General features: G+C 54.1%; 8 protein-coding genes across 8 annotated transcripts; 6 read left to right on the forward strand and 2 right to left on the reverse strand.

Moving 5' to 3' along the window:
- Positions 1-1,090: 1,090 nt before the first annotated feature.
- On the forward strand, positions 1,091-6,830 carry SPSK_05810 (chromodomain-helicase-DNA-binding protein 1; the record flags this gene model as incomplete). The annotated part of the gene is made up of 4 exons (XM_016732521.1): positions 1,091-1,612; positions 1,686-1,712; positions 1,777-1,861; positions 2,068-6,830. 4 exons carry the CDS (start codon positions 1,091-1,093, stop codon positions 6,828-6,830), a joined length of 5,397 nt encoding a protein of 1,798 aa, XP_016592092.1.
- Positions 6,831-10,055: 3,225 nt separating this feature from the next.
- On the forward strand, positions 10,056-10,331 carry SPSK_06790 (uncharacterized protein; the record flags this gene model as incomplete). The annotated part of the gene is made up of 1 exon (XM_016733485.1): positions 10,056-10,331. One exon carries the CDS (start codon positions 10,056-10,058, stop codon positions 10,329-10,331), a length of 276 nt encoding a protein of 91 aa, XP_016592093.1.
- An 863-nt stretch (positions 10,332-11,194) lies between these two features.
- SPSK_06752 (uncharacterized protein) lies at positions 11,195-11,548 on the forward strand (the record flags this gene model as incomplete). The annotated part of the gene is made up of 2 exons (XM_016733449.1): positions 11,195-11,299; positions 11,381-11,548. 2 exons carry the CDS (start codon positions 11,195-11,197, stop codon positions 11,546-11,548), a joined length of 273 nt encoding a protein of 90 aa, XP_016592094.1.
- A 7-nt stretch (positions 11,549-11,555) lies between these two features.
- SPSK_06278 (UTP--glucose-1-phosphate uridylyltransferase) lies at positions 11,556-12,988 on the forward strand (the record flags this gene model as incomplete). Its single annotated transcript, XM_016732984.1, has 2 exons — positions 11,556-11,617; positions 11,698-12,988. 2 exons carry the CDS (start codon positions 11,556-11,558, stop codon positions 12,986-12,988), a joined length of 1,353 nt encoding a protein of 450 aa, XP_016592095.1.
- Positions 12,989-13,803: 815 nt separating this feature from the next.
- Positions 13,804-15,744, reverse strand: SPSK_06081 (inhibitor of growth protein 3; the record flags this gene model as incomplete). The annotated part of the gene is made up of 1 exon (XM_016732789.1): positions 13,804-15,744. The coding sequence occupies one exon, from the start codon at positions 15,742-15,744 to the stop codon at positions 13,804-13,806; it is 1,941 nt and encodes a 646-aa protein (XP_016592096.1).
- Positions 15,745-16,543: 799 nt separating this feature from the next.
- SPSK_06773 (uncharacterized protein) lies at positions 16,544-16,843 on the forward strand (the record flags this gene model as incomplete). The annotated part of the gene is made up of 2 exons (XM_016733469.1): positions 16,544-16,715; positions 16,755-16,843. The coding sequence occupies 2 exons, from the start codon at positions 16,544-16,546 to the stop codon at positions 16,841-16,843; spliced, it is 261 nt and encodes an 86-aa protein (XP_016592097.1).
- A 451-nt stretch (positions 16,844-17,294) lies between these two features.
- On the forward strand, positions 17,295-18,788 carry SPSK_06257 (histone deacetylase HOS2; the record flags this gene model as incomplete). Its single annotated transcript, XM_016732963.1, has 1 exon — positions 17,295-18,788. The coding sequence occupies one exon, from the start codon at positions 17,295-17,297 to the stop codon at positions 18,786-18,788; it is 1,494 nt and encodes a 497-aa protein (XP_016592098.1).
- Positions 18,789-19,211: 423 nt separating this feature from the next.
- On the reverse strand, positions 19,212-20,981 carry SPSK_06145 (MFS transporter Fmp42; the record flags this gene model as incomplete). Its single annotated transcript, XM_016732852.1, has 1 exon — positions 19,212-20,981. One exon carries the CDS (start codon positions 20,979-20,981, stop codon positions 19,212-19,214), a length of 1,770 nt encoding a protein of 589 aa, XP_016592099.1.
- Between the last annotated feature and the right edge of the window lie 2,676 nt (positions 20,982-23,657).

Genomic DNA, 23,657 nt, shown 5'->3' on the forward strand with positions numbered 1-23,657 from the left:
GCTTCTTCAATTGGACCCTGACCCATTGGTCAATGATATATAACATGCCTCTACGACATACATTGGCGGCTAGTCACTAAATGCAACGTGAACATGCAGCGTGCTATTATTGTGGTAGCCATGTGGCTAAAGCGCGCTGTGTTTCTTGGACGTCTTTGGCAAGCAGCATAGCGATAAAAACCTATTCTGAGCGAGCTCGTGGCAGTGCTTCTTATTGTGCTTCGGGAAGTTGCAGGCCCTTCGTTCCTTCCGTTTAATAGAGACAGAGGCAGGCGCCAGTTCAGCTAGCCGCATATAGATGTTGAACACTCTTTAGCGAGTCAAGCACTGTAAAAACGGGTCTGCATTGGATTACATAAGCAAACAATTGCCTGTGATTGGATTAAAGTCTGGTAAAAGCCTTGACTCTTTTTTGCTGGCGCTTTCCACTTTTTTCTCGCCCTGGTCCCTTAGCTGAAATGCAATTCTCCGTCCTTCTCGCAGTTGACACCACACTTTTATCACACACATCAAAGTCACTCGCTAGATTCCCCATACTGACAACCGCCATTCCTCCACCACATCATCACCGGCAACGACTATAAACCTCGAGCGGGCTTAGACCTTGTTCTCGACCTGGAGGTCGTTGAATATTCTTAAATGGTACGTCGATTCATCTGTGCTTTGCAAGACACTGTGCGTTTTGCCCTGGGGGCATCTGTTGCCCTACTGCGTTTTTTCGCTGTACATTGGCCATCGATCATCACCAAAATAGCGACGACCTGCATCGGGCCCATCTCGGATGTATCCTGTCGCGAAGTGATCTGGGCGTTTCGACGTGTTTTGGGGGCTATGGTTTGCTGCTGCGGATGCCACGGTCATACTGGCTGCCGTTGCTTCTTGCCTGGGCATCCGCAATGCCTCACTGTCATCTCCCAGCCTCGTTGAGCGTCGCGATCCATCAAAGCGATGCGACAGGTCGTGTCCGGTGCCTATTCGTGAATTGATCTGACGTGTTATGCGCTTTTGCTGTCGTTATATCGCGTAAAATCCCCTTGTTTGCCCTGCACATCCTCCGTACCGGAAAAACCTCACCGTCCTTGGCCGCATCATGCTGACCTCGCCGTCCATCACCAGATATCATAGGATCACGTGTCTAAACATGTCGGCCTCGCCAGCATCGAGTCCAGTCAATGGACACGCGTCTCCGGCACCCGAAACACCCACGGCAAATGGCACTGCTGGCCACCTGAGCGACAGCGACCTGTCCGACGTCGAGCCCACCACATATACAAACGCGGCATCCTCTTCGGCATCTGCGGCACCAGAAGAGTACGATGACGACGAAGAAGACGATGATCTAGCTGTCGCGAATGACTTTGAAGACGAGCCGTCGGAGCCTAGCGACAACGATACCTCGGACGACGCCGACTTTGACGACGCACAAAGCGACGCTGATGCCGATGCTGATGCCGACGCGGATCCCGACCTAGACGTCGCCGCCCTTGACCGCGATGAGGAAAGTCCGGCCTCGAGTGACTCTGGTCACGCGCCAAAACGGAAGGCAAGCGCAATGCTTGCTGAGGATGAATACATGCGGAGCAACCCAGAACTCTACGGGTTGCGGCGTAGTGTAAGGCTCCTTTCCGCTTCTCACCGCCGCCGGTACCCCGGCTCTCCTCAACATTGCTAACCACAATCTACAGTCACGGCCCGTACTGCGGCGTAAGATTGTAAGTAAACCACGCTTTACTGTCTCTTCCAACGTCCTGCTTTGGGTAACTAATTGTGTCCTAGGTGTCGGACGATGACGACTCAGACGACCAGCCCGTGGTTCGCCGGAAGCCGAAGCCACGACGGCTGCTCGAGACATCACGCCAATGTATGCTCTACGCCCCTCATTATACGCTTCTGTACCTTCAGGCCGATTCTGTCTTTGCCTATCTACACCCATAGTCATGCACTTGCCATTGCTTCATTTAAATCCCTCCTCATTCTTCTTTGTTGCCTATAGCCCCACACCACTTCCGACTTACTCCTCCTTCTGATGCCAAAGTAAACAAACTAACTCTTAATCCCCGTATATAGCTTCGAAACGAGGTACTCCTGCACGGAACACATCTGTCGACGAATCAGACTCCGACAACTACGGGGGCGCCCGTGCCCGCAGCTTTCAAAAGAAGGCGCGCCGCAAGCAGGAAGCCCAACCGTCGCTGGCCTTTGCCGAGAAGAGATGGTCCAGCCGTCGCGCTGCCCAGGTATCTGTCGGAAAATACAACGAGAGCGATTTTGAGGACGACGAAGACGATACGACGCCTGTCCAGTGGGTACCCGAAGTGGAAGACAACTCTCCCTACATCGAGAAGATCGTCCGACACCGGGAAAAGGAAGGCGTCACCATCACGCCCGACTCCAACCGGCATGACTACGAATACTACGTCAAGTGGCAAGGGAAGTCCCATTTACACGACACGTGGGAGACAACTGCGTCTGTTGCCGGTTTCCGTGGCTTTCGTCGACTCGAGAACTATTACCGTAAGATTGTAGAGTTCGAGCTCGATATGCGCTTCGGTGGTGATGACTACAGCCCGGAGCAAAGAGAACAATGGCTGCTCGACCGTGAGCGCGAGGAACAAGCACACGAGGACTACACAAAAGTAGAGCGCGTTGTGGCCAAGCGCAATGGCGAGGAGGGCGTCGAATACTTTATCAAGTGGAAGGGCCTCCAATACGACGAATGCACATGGGAAGCTGCGGAGACTGTCAGCGAACATGCTCAGGACAAGGTCGACCAGTTCTTGGATCGCTCGTCTCGATCCTGGACGTCCGACCGGACAGAGACCAGCCTCAACACACGCTCTCGCATGACGAAGCTTGACACCCAGCCGTCCTACATCAAGAACGGTGAGCTCCGCGAGTTCCAAATGAAAGGTCTCAACTTCCTTGCCCTGAATTGGACGCGAGGCAACAACGTCATCCTCGCCGACGAGATGGGTCTGGGCAAGACCGTACAGTCTGTATCCTTCCTCAGCTGGCTACGCAACGACCGTGGACAAGAAGGGCCTTTCCTCGTCGTTGCGCCCCTCAGCGTCATCCCTGCGTGGTGCGACACCTTCAACCATTGGGCGCCCGATCTGAACTACGTCGTTTACCTTGGCCCTGAATCCGCGCGCAATGTGATCCGCGACTACGAACTGCTTGTCGACGGCAACCCCAAGAAGCACAAGTTCAACGTCCTCGTCACTTCGTACGACTTCATTCTGCAGGACTGGGAGTTCCTTAAGAGCATCAAGTGGCAGGTATTGGCTGTCGACGAGGCGCACCGTCTCAAGAACCGTGAGTCGCAGCTCTACAGCCGCCTTGTCAGCTTCAACATCCCATGCCGCGTCCTCATTACCGGTACGCCAATACAGAATAACTTGCACGAGCTCTCGGCCCTTCTTGATTTCCTCAACCCTGGCAAGGTCGTCATCGACGATGACCTCGTCCAGCTTGGAATGGCAGATCAAAAGACAGAGGAAGAGAACGATGACGATGACAAGCGCCGTGAGACGCAAGAGAAGCTTACAAGCTTCCACGCAGCCATCGCTCCCTTTATTCTACGCCGGACCAAGGAAACAGTCGAGTCAGACCTGCCGCCCAAGACGGAAAAGATCATTCGTGTCGAGCTTTCGGATGTTCAACTGGACTATTACAAGAACATTCTGACTCGCAACTACGCCGCCCTCAGCGACGCAAGTGGTGGCCAGAAGCAATCGCTGCTGAACATCATGATGGAGCTGAAGAAAGTCAGCAATCATCCTTACCTGTTTCCCGGCGTTGAAGAGAGCGTTCTCAAGGGCAGCGAGCGCCGAGAAGACCAAATCAAGGGTCTCATTGCCAGCAGTGGTAAGATGATGCTTCTTGACCAGCTTCTGACAAAGCTCAAGAAGGACAACCACCGTGTCCTCATCTTCAGTCAGATGGTGAAAATGCTTGACCTTCTAAGCGATTATCTCCGTGTCCGTGGCCACACGTTCCAACGTCTTGACGGCACTATCCCCGCCGGTCCGCGCCGTATGGCCATCGACCATTTCAATGCCGAGGGCAGTGACGACTTCTGCTTCCTTCTCTCCACCCGTGCTGGTGGTCTTGGCATTAACCTTATGACCGCCGACACGGTCATCATCTACGACTCCGACTGGAACCCTCAAGCTGATTTGCAGGCCATGGCGCGTGCGCATCGTATCGGCCAAAAGCGCCCGGTCAACGTCTACCGCCTCGTCGCAAAGCAAACCATTGAGGAGGAAGTCATCAAACGCGCCCGAAACAAGTTGTTCCTTGAGTACCTGACGATTCAGGCAGGCGTTACGGACGAAGGCAAAGAATTGCGGGAGCAGTTCAAAGAGAAGGGCTTGAAGATAGACGAGGCCAAGACGGCCGAGGACATCCAGTGGATTCTCAAGATGCGCTCGCAGAACTTGTTTGAGCAGTCTGGAAACCAAGAAAAGCTCGAGCAGCTGGATATCGACAGCATCCTCGAGAACGCTGAGGTTACCAAGACCAATGTCGACGACAAGCTGAATCTGAGTTCCGGTGGCATCGACTGGGATAACTGGATGCAAGTTACCGATGTTAAGGTGGACGAGCTTGCCCTAGACTGGGACCAGATTATCCCTGCCGATAAACTCGCTGTCATCAAGTCTGAGGAAGAGAAGCGCCTACACGAGGAGTATCTCAACAAGGCAATGGAAGAGAACGCGCCGAGACGGGCGACCCTCAAGAAGAGGAACGCCGCGGCCGTCAACGACTCTGACCGGGCGGACCGCCTTGCCAAGAAGCGCCAACGCGAAAAGCAGGAGCAGGAAGAGTACGAAGAACGACAAGCAGCTCTGCGCGATCCCCGCCGTCCTCTCAACGAGAAGGAGACGCGTAACCTGATTCGCGCCCTGTTCCGCTATGGATCCTTTGAGGACCGCGGCGAAGAGATCATTGCCGACGCGCGATTGGGGGACCGTGACCGTGACTTTATGCGATCAGTCGTCGAGGACCTTGTTTCTATGAGCCAGCAGGCTGTCGACGCCAACCTCGCGCGCATCCGCGAAGAGCAAGAGAAGGCTGGCAAGGCGCTCGCAAGAAAGGACAAGAAAGCTGTTCTGATCGATTTCGGCGAGGTGAAGAAGATCAATGCCGAGACACTTGTTGAGCGCCCTCCTCAGCTTCGTCTTCTTCGCAAGGTGCTTGACGAGCATGGTAACCCTCACTCCTTCCGGCTTCACGACGCCAGCAAAGCTGCTCACTACACTTGCGAGTGGGGCGCACGCGAAGACGGCATGCTTCTCGTGGGCATCGACCGCTACGGCTTCGGCGCATGGACGCAGATCCGCGACGACCCGGAACTAGACATGGCCGACAAGTTCTTCCTCGAAGAACATCGCGTGGAGAAGAAGGAAGAGCGCAAGAAGGGAGACGAAAAGAGCATCTCGTCGCCCGGTGCTGTCCACCTTGTTCGCCGCTCGGAATACCTGCTCTCTGTCTTGCTCGCCAAATATTCCAACGACGCTGCTGCGCAGAAGGCCGTTGAGAACCACCACCGCAGCAAGAAGACGGTCAACGGCCACCGCCGTGGTGACGATCTCTCCCGCTCGCCGGTGCCTGCCAAGCGGTCCAGCATGCTGAAGAACCGTGAACAGCGCGATCGACCAATCTCGAACAGTGACTACCTCAATCTCCGCCCGCAGAATAACACCAGCGGTGGCGGCGAGCGTCTGTTGACACCTCGGAGCGATTTTAAGCGGAAACATGAGCACGATCATAATGATCGTGACCGCAAGCAACGCCGAATTGTCGACGGCGACCGCCGTGACAGCAACGGTGTGGGACCAAGCAGCCACAAGGACGGCCAGCCCAAGGAAAAGCGTAAGAAGCTTGACGCCGAGACCCTCGAGCAGCTCAAGGCGGCCCAGAGCAAGGCTGTGCTGCGGTTCGAAGAGCTCATGAAGCTCGATGACAGCAAGCTGGATTACCGGGACGACGAGCAAGTTATGTGGTCCCTTCTTAAGCCGGTACGCGACAACTTCAAGACAATTATGGAGACAACGCCAGAGCGGGTCGAGAAAGCCAAGGAGCGTGCTGCGATTATGGGCAAAGAGCTGCGACAGATTGGCGACTGCGTGATTGGCCTGAAAAAGAATCAGACCATCCCGGCAGCCACCCTCGACGCGCTCATGCCCCGGTTTTGGGACTTTTTGTCGTCGATTTGGCCTATCAACGAGGTCGCAGTGTCCGGAAGCCAACTCTCCAAAATGTACGAAGCGCTCCGGGCCAAAGATGAGAAGGGAAGCGGCGGCGGCAGCACCAGCAACAATGGCAGCAGCCGGCCCGATCGGTCTAGCCGCGATGACCTTGAAGACGGCGAAATTGATAGTGAACGCGACAGTCACAGGGATTCGCGGCGCGATCACGAGCACCGAGACAGCCGAGACAGCCGGGAGAGCCATGAGCACCACGACCGCGACCGCGACCGGGATCGAGATCGAGACCGTGAGCGTGACCGCGACCGGGACAGAAATCGCGACCGCGAACGTGATCGAGGCGGTGACCGCGGCAGAGACCGTGAACGTGAGCGCGAACGCGACCGCGATGCCTTTCGCCGCAGCGCTGGGCTCTTGGGCGACCTGCGTCGCGACGACCGCCACGGCAGCAGCGAGTCGAGGTCGTCACCCTATGCCGCCGAGACAGGCGACCGGCTGAGCTTCCGCAAGGACCCGCGCCGCGACTACCAGCCGCAGCGAGAATGGGACAGGCTGCGGCCCACGCCCTGGCAGCAGCAGCAGCAGCAATACACGGCCTCGCGACCCAACCCGTACTAGGAGGAACGGGATAAGCGCTCGAGAGCTCCAAAAACGGACCGGTGGCGTCCGTCGCGGTCTAGATCGCGGTCGCCGAGACGCCACTCTATATCAAGATCGCCGAGACGCCATTCTGGGTCGCGAACGCCCACGGCCAGGCGCCATTCTGGGTCAAGGTCGCCCAAACACCGGGACACGCCATAACAAGAACAAACACCATGGCTCTTCACGAAGAAAGAAAAATGTTAATGGGGACGCAAAGTTGCGTAGAGGCACGAGATGGACGGAGGACTCTGGGAACTAGAAATAGGATAGGAAAGGAAAAAGCATGTCCTCTGGGTAATCGCCATCATTGTATTGTTTATGTTGATTTTGCTTTCTTCATTCATTCATACCGCTTGTTCTATTGTTTGTTGTTTGGTTGGCATGTCCTTACTTTGTCATCGTGTATCTCACGGCTGAAGCCAACGAGAGACAAGACATAGGACGGAGAGCACCGCATGGAGACTCTCTTGTACAAGAAAAGGCGGGTTTGGTTTGCGTTTTGTGTGGTCTTATCTTTTCTGTTCCTTTTCTCGATGTTTGTTCTGTCCCATCTGTTCCGACATACAAAAAAGGGCTGCATATGGCAAAGGAGTTTTTGGATTCCCAAGGAGGCGGATACAAATAAAAAGGGGGCTTGTGATCTGCGAGGAAAAAAGCTAGACCAGAGGACGTACACCTCTAAGGATACAAGCACCAAACATTGTTCAATAAATACTATTATGACTGTCACGTTCCTTGCCTGTCTTGGTTTGAATCTGTGGTGTCCCCATAAGTGGTGTCGTCTCTCGGCGCAGACTTGGCTTTCATGATACTTGTCTGTTTGCATATTCGTGTGGCGAGATATTGTTACTTTGCATCCCGCAAAAGACCATGCATATCAGTGAATTCATTTCTTTTCTTGCCCGTGATTTATTTGGCCTCCTTGTTCGTCTCGGTCGTTTCGTTCCTTTGAAAATGCAGTTCTTCACTTGTGGTGTCGTCTATCTTCATCATACAATTATTCCAAAATAACGTTTGGACCGGCTCTCATTCACTGCATTGTCTTACAACGTCTAGGCAATATATAAGACGCATATTTGACATTTCGTCGTCGTTGGGCACTAACAACACAGAAGTCACACGTGTTGTTCAGGGGATATTCCTGAAAAGCCCGCCGCAATATTGGGCCGTCTTGCCCTTGCACGTGGAAGGCTTCTGGCGGTTTATTTGGCCAAAAACGTGAGACAAAATGGGCGCTGCCTTTTATTATCTCTTTCCCTTTTCTTTCCCTTTTCCCACTTCGGATTGTCGTCCTCTTCCCATAAATGGGCTTTCGCAGGGGAGACAAAGTTTGACAATGGTGCAGCCAACCCGGAAAGTCCTCGTATTCCTTTGCTATTGCTTTTTTTTTTTAAAGTGTTTCCTTCTCCCAAACATTTTCTCTCTGGGAGTTCCCGCGCCGTCTTTCCCTGTCATGGCTACCCTCCCTCATCGCCCCCGCCACCCGCCTTGCAGCGTCTCTCACTTTGGGCCTTGCATATCCCGCCAATCGACTCGTATCCTTTGATCAGAGCGGACAAATTTTTTCAATGGCCGCGGAACCGCCGTTGTCGGGATGCAATCAAGTCCGCAACACCCATGTCTGGAGTTGAAATCGGGGAATCTAGGACCATCTCATTTTTTCCTCCTTTATTCTGCACGATGTGGCAGAGTGTGGTAGATTCTGAACAATATCTATTTACGACATATTGGGTAGACCTTTTGCAAATCGTGCAATTTTAGATCTGTTCTTGACAAATGGGCCCTGGCCAGATTGCGCGCTATTTCCTGGCAACGATGTCCTATTTGCGCTGTTCCTGGTTTATTTTTAGCGTTCCAATGCCACCGCCTGGCCACACCCAGGTACGGGATCGTGCTCTCCCTTTAGCTGTGAAGCTTCACTAGTCATATTAATTACTGAGTAGATATTTTTCTGGGGACCACCCACTTGGGCCTCGTTCCGGTTGGGTTCGATGGAAATGAATGGCACATCCCAGCCAAAATGCCACTGAAACTCAAGAGCCATATCTGGGCACTGTCGTTAGCGGTGGACCTTGCTGAAAGCGGACTGTCCTTTGGTGAGGACTTGGAAAGTTCGCTGCATTCGCTGTGATTGCCCGAACAAACGTAAATGTTTCAGTAACGAATGGAGCAGGTACGAACAAAGTATTTCGTAGCTGCCGTACCTGGTGGGGCTTGCACCTCAGTGGCCCTGTGGGTCGTCTTCAGGGGCAAAATGAGGAAAGAATGACAGCCGCAAACAAAATACAACATACAGCTTACAACAAATCAGGTTTTGCCCCGCCCAGCAACCAAAGAGCTTCCCCTCCTTGCTGTTGCTGCCGTTTGTGGTCAGTGTTGACACCGTTGACAGTGCAAGAGGCAACCGCGACTGACGCCAGGTGAAGAGCTCGACTGTCGCAATTTCCCAAACGGGACATACCTGAAAATAACTCGGCAGGCGCAACGTATTATTTGCTCCATCTTTTACTTCTCACAGTGACATCGACCTCTTTCCATCTCCATGGTAATACTTTTGTGCCACTACAAAGGAAAGAGCTATTGAGGGATGGCGGCAAATGGAGAAAGAAGCTCCCAAGCTCGTCTCCTTTTCCCGCGGGTTCTTTGTCATTCCTGCCAGCCTCCTCGTTCATTCCTTCCCAGTCTGCATCCAAACACCTCGCCATCGTCGAGGCTTCCTTTTTCTTTACAGAGGCAGTGACCCACATATCAAGAATATCGTACATTGAGCACGCAAGTGCTAAAACGGAAAGGAAAGAGGGCGCCGAAAAGGGAAGAAAGATAATATTGCACCGTAGCGACCACGGCCAAGCTTGTACCTTCTGCCAGCGATCCCCCTCCACCCCCCTGTCGACCTTTTTTATTTGCCGTACTGTCATACCCAGTCTCCAATCTCCCTTTGTCACTTCTTCACAGAACCCCCTGTACAGTTTGCCCCCTTTCTATTCGTTGCCCGAAGCTGGTTTCGAGCTTCTGGACCTCTCTTATTCTCTGCTGTTTGTTCTTTACTATCCTCCTTCCTCCTCTTTCTCTCCTCTCTCCGACTTTTCCCCTTCTCTTTTCCACATCTCCAGATTCTCCAAGCTCTGCCTCCAAGCTCTGCCTCCAAGCTCTGCTACCACAGCTTCGTTTCTTGTGAGTTGCCGTTGCCCAGTTGCTGCTATGTTTGTGTTCTTTTCTCTGTTCTTGCCCTCGCCTCCACCTGCGCCCCATGTCCTACCGAGTTCTCTTGCCTCTCGATGCAGCCTCTTTACCGACAAGACAGCTTGGCGAACGGCCCTTGCTCGGCCTACTCTGCAGAACAACTTGCAGAACACGGCTGCAGAGCTGGGGGTCAACCAAGACATGCACAAGACGCACACCGGCATGGACGAGATCGATGAACCGAACAACCGCAAACCTCCTACGACTACAAGCGGTACAATCCAGCGAGTGTAGCGCCGGCATCCCGATAACCCCCCGACTAGAGTTGCGACCTGCATCATCTTTGCCTGTCGGTTTCAAATGCCTGCAAGCCTGCTTGCAGGCTGCTTGCGACCTGCTTGCGCCCTGCTTGCAGCTGCATCTGCGCTCGTCCCGACCGCCAACAACCGCTTTTAGCCTTTTCCACCAAACAGACATCTCTCAAAAGTCGCTCTTACACGCAGCATACCCACAACCCACACAACACACCCCCGCCAAAACCCTCAGCGCAACCTGCCTTACTTTTACCGCCTCCTGCAAACCTCGACCTCCCCAACATTGACTGTTGTTTTGCTGCTTTTTCCGTCCAATGATTTGATGCTACCTAACCTGGCAGTCACATTTTGATGAGATTTCATGCGTCGATCACGTCGATTACGTCAATGTAGCTAACTTTTCCTTTCTTCCCTCCAAAAAGTAACCAAACACGAAAATCAAAAGGCCTAGATCGAGGCAACCAAGAAAAAGGCAAAAAGAAATTTCTCGGTAAGCTGCCAAACTCGCGCCGACCTCCTTTCTCGACTTTCAGAAGGTACCAGGCCCTGCTGGTCCTTCCCCGGCTTTTGCCACCCCTCCCTTTAAAGCTCTCCCCTCTCCCCATTTTATGAAGCAATTCACTCTCTTTTGCTTTCGCATCGTGAAGCACACTTCAATTCTTTCTTCCTGTCTGTCGTGCTGCATTTCGCAAACCAAGCTAACTTCCGACCTTTAAGGCGCGTCCCGTCACCCCTCATTACATCACCACTTGCAGCGCAAACACCTCCACCGGATTCGCGCACCTCCACGCTCGTCTCGCAAGCGTTTACTTCCAACAAACCTCTCCACCACCATCTGCAATCATGTCCGGCGTTAAGAGCTCGCTGCCCTCTCACATCAAGGCCACTGACAGCATTGGCGGCGACGATGATGGCAAGAGACACCATGGCAAGACTCAGTCCCACATGGTAAGTTGTGCTTTCTATTTTCTACACGTGCCCCCGTGCTAAACAGGGCAGACGATTGACGATTTAACTGCGATCCTCTAGGCGTTCGAAAACACGTCCACAAACATTGCCGCTGCGCAAATGCGCAATGCCCTGACTGAGCTCGCCGAGACCGTCACAGACCCCGCAGAGAAGAAGGCAAGTCCGATTCCGCCATTCATCCTGCATTCTGGTGCAAGACGAAATGCTAACACTTCCTTAGCTGTTTGAGACGGAGATGGACAACTTCTTTGCTCTCTTCCGCCGGTACTTGAACGACAAGGCCAAGGGCAACGCTGTGTACGTATTGTCTGAGAACGACAGCCGCCACGGATGGCACATTGCGTTCGGTCCGGAGCCACAACTAACATTTACAACAGTGACTGGGACCGTATTGCCCCTCCCGCACAGGGCCAGGTCGTCGACTACGACGACCTTGGCAGCTCCGAGGGTGTTGCCTTCCTCAACAAGCTTGCCGTCCTCAAGCTCAACGGTGGTCTCGGTACCTCTATGGGCTGCGTTGGCCCCAAGTCCGTCATCGAGGTCCGTGACGGCATGTCCTTCCTCGACCTGTCGGTCCGCCAGATCGAGTACCTGAACCGCACCTATGGGTCCAACGTGCCCTTCATCCTGATGAACTCGTTCAACACCGACGCCGATACTGCCGCTATCATCAAGAAGTACGAGGGTCACAACGTCGACATCCTGACTTTCAACCAGTCCCGCTACCCCCGCATTTTCAAGGACTCCTCGCTGCCTGTCCCCAAGTCCTTTGACGACCCTACCGACGCCTGGTACCCGCCCGGCCACGGTGACGTGTTCGAGTCTCTGTACAACTCGGGTGTCCTCGACAAGCTGATTGAGCGCGGTATCGAGATCATCTTCCTTTCTAATGTCGACAACCTGGGTGCGGTTGTCGACCTGCGCATCTTGCAGCACATGGTCGAGACCAAGTCCGAGTATCTCATGGAGCTCACCAACAAGACAAAGGCCGATGTCAAGGGTGGCACCATTATTGATTATGACGGCTCGGTCCGTCTGCTGGAGATTGCGCAGGTGCCCAAGGAGCACGTCAACGAGTTCAAGTCCATCAAGAAGTTCCGCTACTTTAACACCAACAACATCTGGATGAACGTCAAGGCTGTGAAGCGTGTCGTTGAGAACGACGAGCTGGCGATGGAGATCATTCCCAACGGCAAGACCATCCCCGGTGACAAGAAAGGCGAGTCCGACATCTCGATTATCCAGCTGGAGACCGCCGTCGGTGCCGCCATTCGCCACTTCCACAACGCGCACGGTGTCAACGTACCGCGTCGGCGTTTCCTGCCCGTCAAGACCTGCTCTGATCTGATGCTGGTCAAATCGGATCTGTACACCGTCAAGCACGGCCAGTTGCAGATGAGCTCCAACCGCTTCGGTGATGCACCGCTGATCAAGCTGGGCAGCGACTTCAAGAAGGTTTCCGACTTCTCAAAGCACATTCCTTCCATCCCCAAGATCATCGAGCTGGACCACCTCACCATCACTGGTGCCGTCAATCTGGGACGTGGTGTGACTCTGAAGGGCACAGTGATCATTGTGGCCACGGAGGGCAGCACCATCGACATCCCACCTGGCTCGATCCTGGAGAATGTCGTTGTCCAGGGCAGTCTGCGGCTGCTTGAGCATTAAGCGTGTTGTATGGGTCGGGCTTGCATTTGCGTTGCTTATCCTTTGATGTTAGTCTTGTCTGGGAGCTTTTGCTTTCGCTTTTACTGGTTCTGGAATTATTCTTTTCTTGGCTTCGGATGCTTTTTAATTGCCTAATTTGCCTCCTCTTTTTTTTTGTTTTTCCTTTTTGCTCTCTTCACCTCTTTCTTCTATCTACGTAGACGGGCATTGTGCGATGCGTTTCCGAGTATCGCAAAGCCTAACCAGCGACTAAAAAAAACACAGCCAGTTTGCAAAAATACAAACCCCAAAAACACTGTACGTCAATTCGCATTAAATAGAACGGGACCATTTCAAGAAAATACGGTGAGAGGTTGAAGGCGAGTTGTATGCGAACTCGAGCCTTTGCATTTAGTAACGCTTTCTCCAGTCCCCGTGTCGGGCCTAGCACATAGTCACAGCACATACACCGAGAAGATTCTTGTTTTTCACCTGGTCACCCATGTTCCTCAGACAGGAAACGTTCAAAATGGTTGGGTATCAATATATTAATTATTTTCACTTTTGGGGGACATAAGGCATAAAGGTACAGTGGCTGTACTGATCATGATATCTTCTCGTGTTTCCAATCGCCCATCCTATTGCCCGGTGGTCGTTAGTTTGGGTTCCGTTCATTTTCGCCAGTGGGTTCCCGATCTGGCATTGCCTTCAAGGCACCCGGGTTCGACGGAACGGTAAACGGATCCGGGCGTCTTGGCGGAGAAAGCCGTATTGCCTAGGCAGCCGATTGTGCCATGACGAGTTCACGGGGCAGCTGTCTGTAAAGGGGGCCGTCCCTATTTGCCCTTCTTTGTGGCTGCCGGTGTCGCTCGGTCAGCGGCACTGCCTTCGCTCGTCGGTGTGCCAGCGGCATTGCCCGCAGAAGCAGCGGCGCCGCCACCGGAGCCAGGGCCGTTGCTGCCATTCGCACCACCGTTGCCACCAGCGTCGGCCTTATTTGGTCCGCTGCCTGAGCGGCTCGCGTGCTGGCCGCCAGTCCCAACCACAATGCGGCCTTCGCCGCCGGCGGCCGCCTTGTTCTTCTTTTCGGTGCATACCGGGCAGTACCAGGTCCCATTGGGTTCGCTCTTGAGGCCCACGCACGTCCAATGGAACCACTCAAATGGACAGTCCTCGTTGTCGCACGCCACCATGTCGCCAAAGCTTACGTTCTGACACAAGCAGTATTTGTTGTCATCACCAGCTTCCTCGTCATCGATGTCCATCCGGTCGTCACTTGAGGGTGCGCCCTTGGCCACACCACGGCCGCCTGGCTTGTCACCGGCCCGGTGCTTATTGACACCACCGCGACCAGGTCCGCCAGGTCCACTGCCGGGCCCGGACTGTCCACCCGCATTGCCAAATGCGTTGCCCACGCCACTGGAAATGCCAATGCTGTTGTCCTTTTCGCGCTTGACCAACGGCTGCGACGCGCCTGCTTCCTTATTTCCCGCACCATTGCCGTTGCTACTGGTGCCATTCCCATTCGAAGCCGAACCAGCGTTGGAGCTGGCGCCAACTTGTGAGGAGCCGCGCGTCGGTGTGGCATGCCGTGATGAGACATCGGAATCGTCGCTGGAGCTCGCGTCGGAAAGTTCGGATTCGTCCGCTGTCGAAGACGCGGCGGAGGCCTTGGCGGGTCGCTTGACGCGTGATAGCGACGTCTTGGTGGTCGGTGTGTTCGTTCCTGTGGTGCCCTTTTTGCGCCCAGAACCAGATCCTTTCTCGGGTCCTGCCGCAGCGCTTGCCGAGCCGTTAACCGCCGGCGTGCTCCCTTTACGCCCCGGCCCAATGCCAGCGCCCTTTGCGATTGCACGTGGTCCGGCGCTTCCAGCTCGTTGGACGCCGCCGGCGCCTGCGTGGTGAGACTTTGGCGTTCCAGGTCCCAAGGAAGAGTGCCGCGCAAGCCCGCTGGAGGCTGGCGGGATATTCGCGAGTGAGCTGCCCGCGCGCGGTCCACGTTTGGCCGGGGTCGTGCCTGGGCCGGCAGAGCTCTCACGCGCCTGCCGGCCCAGAATCATCGATGCTGCGGGGCTGGCGGGCGCCGACGATGAGTGCCCCTGCTGAGCCTGAGCCTGAGCCTGGCGGGCCTGTGCATTGCCGGCGCCACGACCACCTCCCACCGCAAGCACCGTGTTTCCAGCGCCGCCACCATTTAGAGACGCGGACCCGGCGACGGCATTGGTGGCGTTCTTAATCATGTCGCTAACAGATGCTGCTGGGAGAGAGGACGACGCGGCAGCAGAGGCGCGTGCAGACGCCGCTGCCGATTTGTTCGCAGCGCTCGGTCGTAGGAGGGAGGGAAGTTCGTCGGGGTCGGTAAAGCCGGGCTCGCTGCGATCGTAGAGCTGCTTTATTTGCATGTCAAGCTGGCGCGTATGGCGGTCCATGATGGTCCGCATCTTTTGCGACAGGGCCAGTTTCTCGTCGGCTAGCACTTCGGCCTTCTTAAAGTTCTCTATAATCGTCTTACGGTAGCCCTCTTCTCTTGGGTTGTGGTCGTGACTGCTGTTCGCCTTTATGAATTTTTGGATGCGGCCATCGCGCTCTTCGATGATGCGGATGCATTCGTTGTACTGGCGGTCTTTGTCGGCAATCTCGTCCTGGAGGAAGCGGATCTCCTCCGGCAGGTTCTGAACCCTATTGATCCAGTCATCTAGGATGAGCGCTGGGTCGAGCGCCTCGCCGCCGGGCGGCATTCTCTTAACAAAGTCGATGGAGAGGTCGTCTCTAGGCATGGTAACAACGTGTCAACACAGAAGAGGCAATGGAAGGGCAGGGTGCCGTGGACGACAACGCTGAGCAACGAGAAGGAAAGGCGTGCAGGTCTACGCCTGACGAGACCATGGGAAGGGCGGTGCGCGTGCTGGAGACGAAAAAACTGCAGATTATGGTGATGGGAAAAAGCATCTGCGTATTCGCAGATGCTTCAATGCGCAAAGCTTGCACACTGTCGAAAAAGCAACAAAAAATACACCAAAAAAACAGGCTGGCTGCCCTCCAAAATTGAAATGCAAAGGGCTATGAAAATGACAACGAATGTGAAATGACAACGTGTATGTTGTAAATTTTGGAAATGAGGTGAATGGGAGAGATCAAGTGGAACAAGTGTTTTTACAGATGGGGAAATGCCATAGAATACGCCGTTGAGGCAGGCGCGAATGGTGGTGGCAGGAGGCAGGAACGCCCATAAAAAGTAGTGGAAATCAGTGGATAATGAGTGTCGTAGCTTACCTCCCGTCTGCTATGTGTTGTGATTTTTTTACAATGTGAATCTAGAGGCGGCCTTGCTGCGTTGGGATGGCAAGGAAGGCACGCTAGACAGAGCGTGGACGGAAAAGGAAAGAGGGCCCGCCGAAAAATAGGTGCAGCCAGGCTTGTGGCCCCGACTCAGACGTTGCGGGTGTCGCTGCGGGAGGGTGGGTGCTGAGAGAGTCAGTCTGGACCCTTGTCGCTTGGAGATCGTAATCTTTGTGGCACCTCGAGACAAATCAGTCGCAAAAGTACGACAGTGTGAACTGGAGAGAGGATGATGAGATGTTGGTGGAGAGAGGGAAAGAGCAAGGCGAGAAGGAGATGTCCGGTGGTGCGAATATGTGTATGGGGCAATCCAGGCAACAGAGGAAGGCGCGGGACAGCCGGCAACCGCTACAACAAAAGAATAAAGGAAGGAACAAAGTTTGGTATGAAAAGAAGGATCTTGAAAGAGGTAAGAGCGACAGACAAGGGGAGTAATAGAATATTGCAGATGGATATCGAAACGTCGGGAAGGGGCGAACGGGCGCAATCAGTGCGAACTCGTCATTCACAAGAGGAAGCGCGATGCAAGTCGGCTAGGGAAAAAGTTTCAGCCTTTTCGGATCGGATAGTGCGATTTTTATGGCTGTATCAGAGTCACCAACGACGCTGCACTTCCCCAGAAATGGACTAGCGCCCTAAGTGGCGGCAACTTGGTCGACATGAGCTGCAACTGCCTTGCCACAAAAGGGTATTCTCTCTGAATTGTGATTGCTCAGTTCAACGTCCGCCTTCATCATCGCATTTCAAGTCACCCGACATGTCGCAACAGACGACACGTTCTTTTACATACTTTTGATAACCAGCCTATTTTACAAACACAACAAAAAGGACGCTTTAGTCACGTGCATCGTACGAACGAAGGCCGCAATCCCTGTTTGTGTGTTCTGTTCGTGTGGTTGTTAATCGACTTGCACAAGGGCCCTGCTGGCCTCCATCACGGACCTTGGCTGCGCTGCATGCATGAAGAACAACGGAAGCGGCCGCCGGTATGACAGACATCGACAACTACCGGTACCGCGTACCGCGGCCAAACTACATACCTCACCATGTCGACGCCGAACCCACCGTTGTTGAAGAGTACGAGCCGCTCGGAAGCGCCAGCGAGCTGGACAATGCGGCGTACCTCGCGAAAGTGAAGAAAGCGGCGCAGCAGTACGGCATCGTGCGCCCAAAGGGCTACAACGTCACGTTCCACACGAACCCAGAGATGGAGAAGCATCACTTTGGCCAAACGCACCCAATGAAGCCGTGGCGGTTGACGCTCTCCAAGAGTCTGATCATGTCCTACGGCATGCCTTTTGCGATGGACAACTACATTGCGCGGGCGGCCACCTTTGAAGAGCTAAACAGCTTTCACTCCGACGACTACCTGGACTACCTGGGTACGGTGCTGCCCGAACCGGTGCCGCGCGATCTCGATAGCACGAATCCGCCGGACCTCAAGTTCAACCTTGGCGGCTCGGACTGTCCGCTGTTTGAGGGTCTCTACGATTACTGCTCCATGTCTGCAGGTGGCTCGCTGGACGCAGCGCGTAAAGTGTGCAATCGCGAGGCCGACATCGCCATCAGCTGGGGTGGTGGCCTCCACCACGCCAAGAAGGCCGAGGCGTCTGGGTTCTGCTACATCAACGATATTGTGCTGGCGATCCTGCAGCTGTTGCGCTGCTACCCACGCGTTCTGTACATTGACATTGATGTGCACCACGGCGACGGCGTGGAGGAAGCCTTTTTCTCAACAGACCGCGTCATGACGTGCTCTTTCCACAAGTACGACCCCATCAACTTCTTCCCGGGCACCGGTGCCCTCGACGACAACGGACCGAAAAACGAGTTCAATGCCGGCGCGCACCACGCGATCAATGTGCCGCTCAACGACGGCATCACGGACGAGCAATACGCCTGGCTGTTTGACAGCGTGATTAGCAAGATCGTTGAGACGTTCCGGCCAAGCGCAATTGCCCTGCAGTGCGGCGCCGACTCCCTCGCCGGCGACCGGCTGGGCCGCTTCAACCTGCAGGTACAGGGCCACGGGCAGTGCGTGGCGTTTTGCAAGAAGCTGGGCCTGCCCATGATTCTGTTTGGCGGCGGCGGCTATACGCCGCGCAATGTGGCGCGCGCGTGGTCGTGGGAGACGGCCATTGCGCTGCAGTGCGAGGACAAGATTGATCCGGTGATTCCGACGCACACGCCCTGGCGCGACCACTTCCGGCAAGAAGAGCTGCTGCCCACGCTCGAGCAGATTGTCGGCGAGCCGCGGCAGAACAAGAACCCCCAGAAACGCATCCAAGAGATCGTTCAGCACGTTCATGAGCAGCTGCGGTTTGTACAACATGCGCCTAGTGTACAAATGCGTGAGATCCCGCCAGACTTGGGCGGCATTCGCCAGGAGGTGGATGAGATGCTGCGCGAGGAGGCCGAGTCCAAGGACGAGACCCTACGCAAGACCAAGGAAGAGGGTCTTGGTGTTGCCATGGAGCATTAAAGGGGGGCATGGGGGCGGTCTACCTAGCTTTTTTGGCTACTCTTGTTTGTTTTTCTTATTTTTGGTCGGCTTTTCTAGCTTCTTTTTTATTTCGATTTTTTGAAACGGTGTTTGGGTGAGACGGCGTGGTTTTGCAAAAAATGGCCTTTACTCGGTGTACGTTTAAAGATATTTATGTTTGGTTTCATATATAATTTGATTTTATCCCAAATTGCGCGTCTTCAAAAATGCACGCGATGTCGTAACGCCCAGGCGATGGAAAGTAACATAACGTAGATGACAATATGCTACGACAACAACAAATAATAACAACAAAAGCAACATAACAGCGTGTGACAGATCCCATAAAAATCTTTGAAGCTCTACCATATCCATCATTTTGCACGGCCTCGTCCAAACTCGTTGCTAAAATCGAGCAGGTGTTTACTCGCTCAAAAAGGCATTCTCCGCCTCTTGCTCAAGCAGCTTGCGCTTAATGCCCCGTGACTGGACGCCGACGAAGGCGACGAGGAAAATACCGATAATCAGGCCCAGGCCCAGCAGGATTATGTTGACAGGAACGGGATTGCCGTCGAAGACCTTGTGGAAGAGGTAGTCGAGCCCCGATTGGGAGAAGTTGAAGAGGCCCGACAGGCAGATGATGGTGCCGTAGACAGTGCCAAATGTACGGAAGCCAAATACCTTGGCGCTGTAGTCGGAGACGGATGTGTAATAGAAGGGCCGGTACAACACAAAAAGACTGACGTTGGCGTAGGCGGCCCATGTCCTCGGGATAATACCAAAGACGCCAATGGTTGTGGCAACAACGGCGAGCGCAGTCAGAACTGCGACGGTGCTGTTGTGGTCGAGGAAAATACCAATGAAAGGAATCGATATGAGGCCACCCAGCGGCAGGGCCAGGTCAAAAAAGTTATTGATGGCGACGGCGGCCTCGTGTGAGCCGAGCAGGGCCTCGTACTGCGGGCGGATGGTAGCGACAAAGTAGTTGATGCGCGTCATTTGCACGACCGTGAACAGGCAGATGAGAATAAACCAGGGCGAGCGGATCTGCTCGAGCGCGCTGTTGCCGTGCATGGCGCCCCAGACGCCCGAAATCTCGTTCTTGGTCACCTCCCGGCTGGCCTGCTTGTCGGCACGCTCCGAGCCCAGGAGCTCTTCAATGTCGGCGACGACGGCCTCGCGGTGGGCGCGCGCCTCTTCTTGGAGGAGCGCAGTATTCTCGTCGACTTGGTCGTCGCGGTACTGCTGGCTGGCCTGGTTGGTGGTGTGGCCCGTCAAATGCGGCCCCTCGAGGTCGCTCAAGAGCGGCGCGTCGATCTGCTCAATGAGCTCGCCCACGGTCTTGTAGGACTGGCGCGGCATCAGCGTGAGCTGCAGCACGACAATGACAACGGGCACGACGAGGTAGAGCAAGAAAAACTTTTGGTGGCCAAAGGCACCGTCGGTTTTTTCGAAGAGGATGCGGTATACCAAGAACAGCGCGCTCGAGGCGTCAAAAGCGCCAGTCAACAGGGCCAAGATGAGGCCCGAGTGGCGCGGAAAGGCGTTGGACAGCTGGAAGCTCGAAATGTAGGTGAAGGGGCCACCGAAGGCCAGCAGCAAATAGCCCAACAAAAAGCCATCAAAGGGCACATCAGCGGCATAGGCAAGCAGCAAAGCACCGGCGCCCAAAAAGCCGGCGCCCATCAGACCGCAGACGCGGGGGCCGTAGTGGTCGAGGATTGCACCAATGGGCAGGGCGGCGACATTGGTGCCAACAGCGGCGGTAGTGAACATAAAGTTGAGGTGGATCTCGACGCAAGTATCAATGTCGGCATCGGCGTCGGCGGCGGTCGCCAAGGAGGAGGCCCCAGTTGAGGCAACGCAGACATCCCGGTATGCGCCTTCTTTTTTTAACACGGGCTTGATGGCGGCATAGCCAAAGACGATGCCCGAGGCCAGTAAACAGTAAACCACAGTCGCAAAGACCTGGACAACGCGTTTCCACTTGGGCACCTCAAAGGCACCGACGGCCTGGATGTTGTCGGCACGCTCGGCAACGGGGTCCCACTCGTCGGGCAGCGGGTTGAAGCTCAGCTTGCGGGAGCGGACGGAGATGGAGGCTTCGGAGGAGCGGCGAGAGTGCAGCCGGGAGCTCGATTCAACCGGTACGAAGGAAAAGGACTCCAATGAAGCTACACGGTTGAGAGACATGTTGGCTGGATGGAACTGTCTCTGGCGTGGATGATAACGAGTCGAGGCGGCGGTCCGATGTATCGAGAGATGGACTTGATGCCGAGAGGGAGGAGGGGAGGTAGGATAAAAAGCTGGGAACGGAAGGCACAGACAGTCTCCTCTGGAGGAGGTGAACAGAAAAGGAAAGAACCGGCCCAAAATACGAAGAAAGGGAAGGAAGAGAGGAGGTGAGGGAAAGCAGTGGTAACAGTGCGCCCGATGAGGCAGGAAGAGAAAGAGACAATGCAACAGAAGAAAAGAAAATCCCGGACGTCAGCAAAAGCTGTTCTCTTCTCAGAACCGACGTCTTCTCACACACACAAGCACTAAGTACTCTCTAGCACTTGTGCCATGTGCGGTCTGTTCAGATAACCGCTTGAAGGACCAACAGTCACCTGGTCGTCCTTAGTGCCTGCTGATTGTATACTGTAATTAGCAGCTCGCCATAAGCTTGCTGTCACTCGCTCGTTGACACGGGAAGAGGATAACGCCTTTGCTATCGTCAAACATTCATTATTTTCAGGGTCGTCTTGCGTCAATGAGGAGAAAGAAAGATAAGAGCTTCTGTATCTCTGGGCCGTTCTCCAAGACTTGAGCATAGCCTCGAGTCTCTAGCGCGAATCGCGGACCAGATTAGGCGGCCAGTTCTCCACTCTTAGCCCGTCAGAGCCCACCACGATATGCGCGAGTCTGTGCCAGCCTTGAAAATGCTGTCCTGGTATTGGCCGAAGATAATGGGCGGCCAATCCATATACGTAAAGATGCGAGAGATCTATGACGAGACATGGACTTTCCCCAGATCTGGATGCTCCCGCCTATCAATCCCACACATAGCATTTTGTCAACAGGAAACAGCCATGATATGTGATTTGTTGAGATCGAACACTCTTCACAATCAATGTAATGCTTCTTTATTGCCGCGGAAATTTTGGAGAGATTTTATTTGATTTTATGTTTCGTGATTTACTCTTGGTCTGGTGTGTGTTGTCGGCATAGGGAACAAAACTCCCAGCGCTATTTTCGCAGTCATCAGTGCTATTACCAGTTTCGTCACTACGGTGTCATCCATAGAATATTCCGCAGATAGCGCATACATCACAAGTCTTACTGTGCCGGTCCTCAAAGCGCCCGCGAACGTGAGACGGAGACAAGGTTGCTGTGGAGTACGTCGTACAGTCATCCACAGCCTTCAGAAGCAATATGAAAATATTTTGTCAAGATTCGTCTCTACCATTCAGGTTGGCTTTAAATGCAACGAGGCTGTACTAAGGTAGGATGCTTTTTATGACTGGGGCATAAGCGTGGTTCTCATCAACGCAGCCAACTTAATCCAGATTTCGAATTTAATGCGCACATTTTACTTTCGCTGGCGCCACGCTGCTGGTTGAACGACCGAACGGCCGAAGCTACTTTCCAAGCCACGGCATATACAGGGCAACAGTTGGTCCTGCCCAATTTATGTGATGGGTGGCCGTAAATCGTGACTGCCCGATGCGGAAATGCTCAGTCATCAGGTCGTTATGAACGGACAAAGGAAAGAACCACCTTAGTGCCTTCTACATCTAGCATCGTAAACATTGAAAAAGGGGCACATTTTTTATCCGTCTACTTCCCTCTTCTTAAAATATCCCTGTTACTTCAATCTTTGCTTCATTTCTCCGACATCGATGTCCGAATTTTCACTCTTCACTCTTTCATGAAGTTGTGCGAACAACGAGGTCTCCATCCTGCAGCAAAACGCACACCTAGACAAATTACTGGTAGGCTTAGCGGCGCTGTCCGAATACCGTCGCGGACTCGAAATCCAGCCCTTCGTCATTTGCAAAACGCTCACCACTACAGATCTACCAAAACGTCGGCATCATCCCGACTGAAATGGACATGTCCAATGAAAATGCGAACGAAAGCCCTGAATAGCTTCTGGATACTGTTCAAGCTAGAAAGGCAGGCCACTGGTTGGCGCCTTCACCAGCGACATTGACAGGGCAGGTCCCATGTTGGCCTCGGCAAGTTAATGTGCGCCACAGGCCGGGCGACCGGCCTGCAGAGTGGACACAACGGCATTAATACGGCCCCCATTGCGCGCCAGCAATGGAAGTATGTCATCCAGGTGTCGAGTCCACATGCCAGTGTCATTATAGTAGTGTGTGACATTAGCCGGAGCAAGCGCAAGGAGCTGGGTCGGTCCTTTGCAAGGAAGTTACAATACAATGGGGACAGCAAAGCTATCACGACGGTAGCCGCCGTGTCTCCATTGACGACAGCTGCATCCTCTGTGCTATCCTACTATTATACTGAATTTGCCTCGAAAAGAAGCTACAATGACTCTTGATGCGCTTTTTCTTCGAGATCGGCATTGACTAACCCGGGCGCCAAAGCTAGGCATGGTTCTCTCTTCAATCGTGGTGCTCTGCACAAAATTGTATGGTTGACCAGCACGGACGTCTTATGTGGACCCTCTCAAGCGGTACCGCGCTGGTAGTCTTGAGCAGGGAGTGGAAATCAGGCAGACAGTGAGAGGCCTTTAGCTGCCCGTCTCGTTAGCATGGACAGCTTGCCAATCTCACGACTCCCAGACTAGAAAGTCAAAAGAGGAAGCCAATCACAGTCCAATGCATATTGCCTGGACTTGTCCACTCTTGCAAGCGCCCACGC

Source organism: Sporothrix schenckii, assembly GCF_000961545.1.
Source record: "Sporothrix schenckii 1099-18 chromosome Unknown Cont38, whole genome shotgun sequence".
NCBI lineage: Eukaryota > Fungi > Ascomycota > Sordariomycetes > Ophiostomatales > Ophiostomataceae > Sporothrix > Sporothrix schenckii.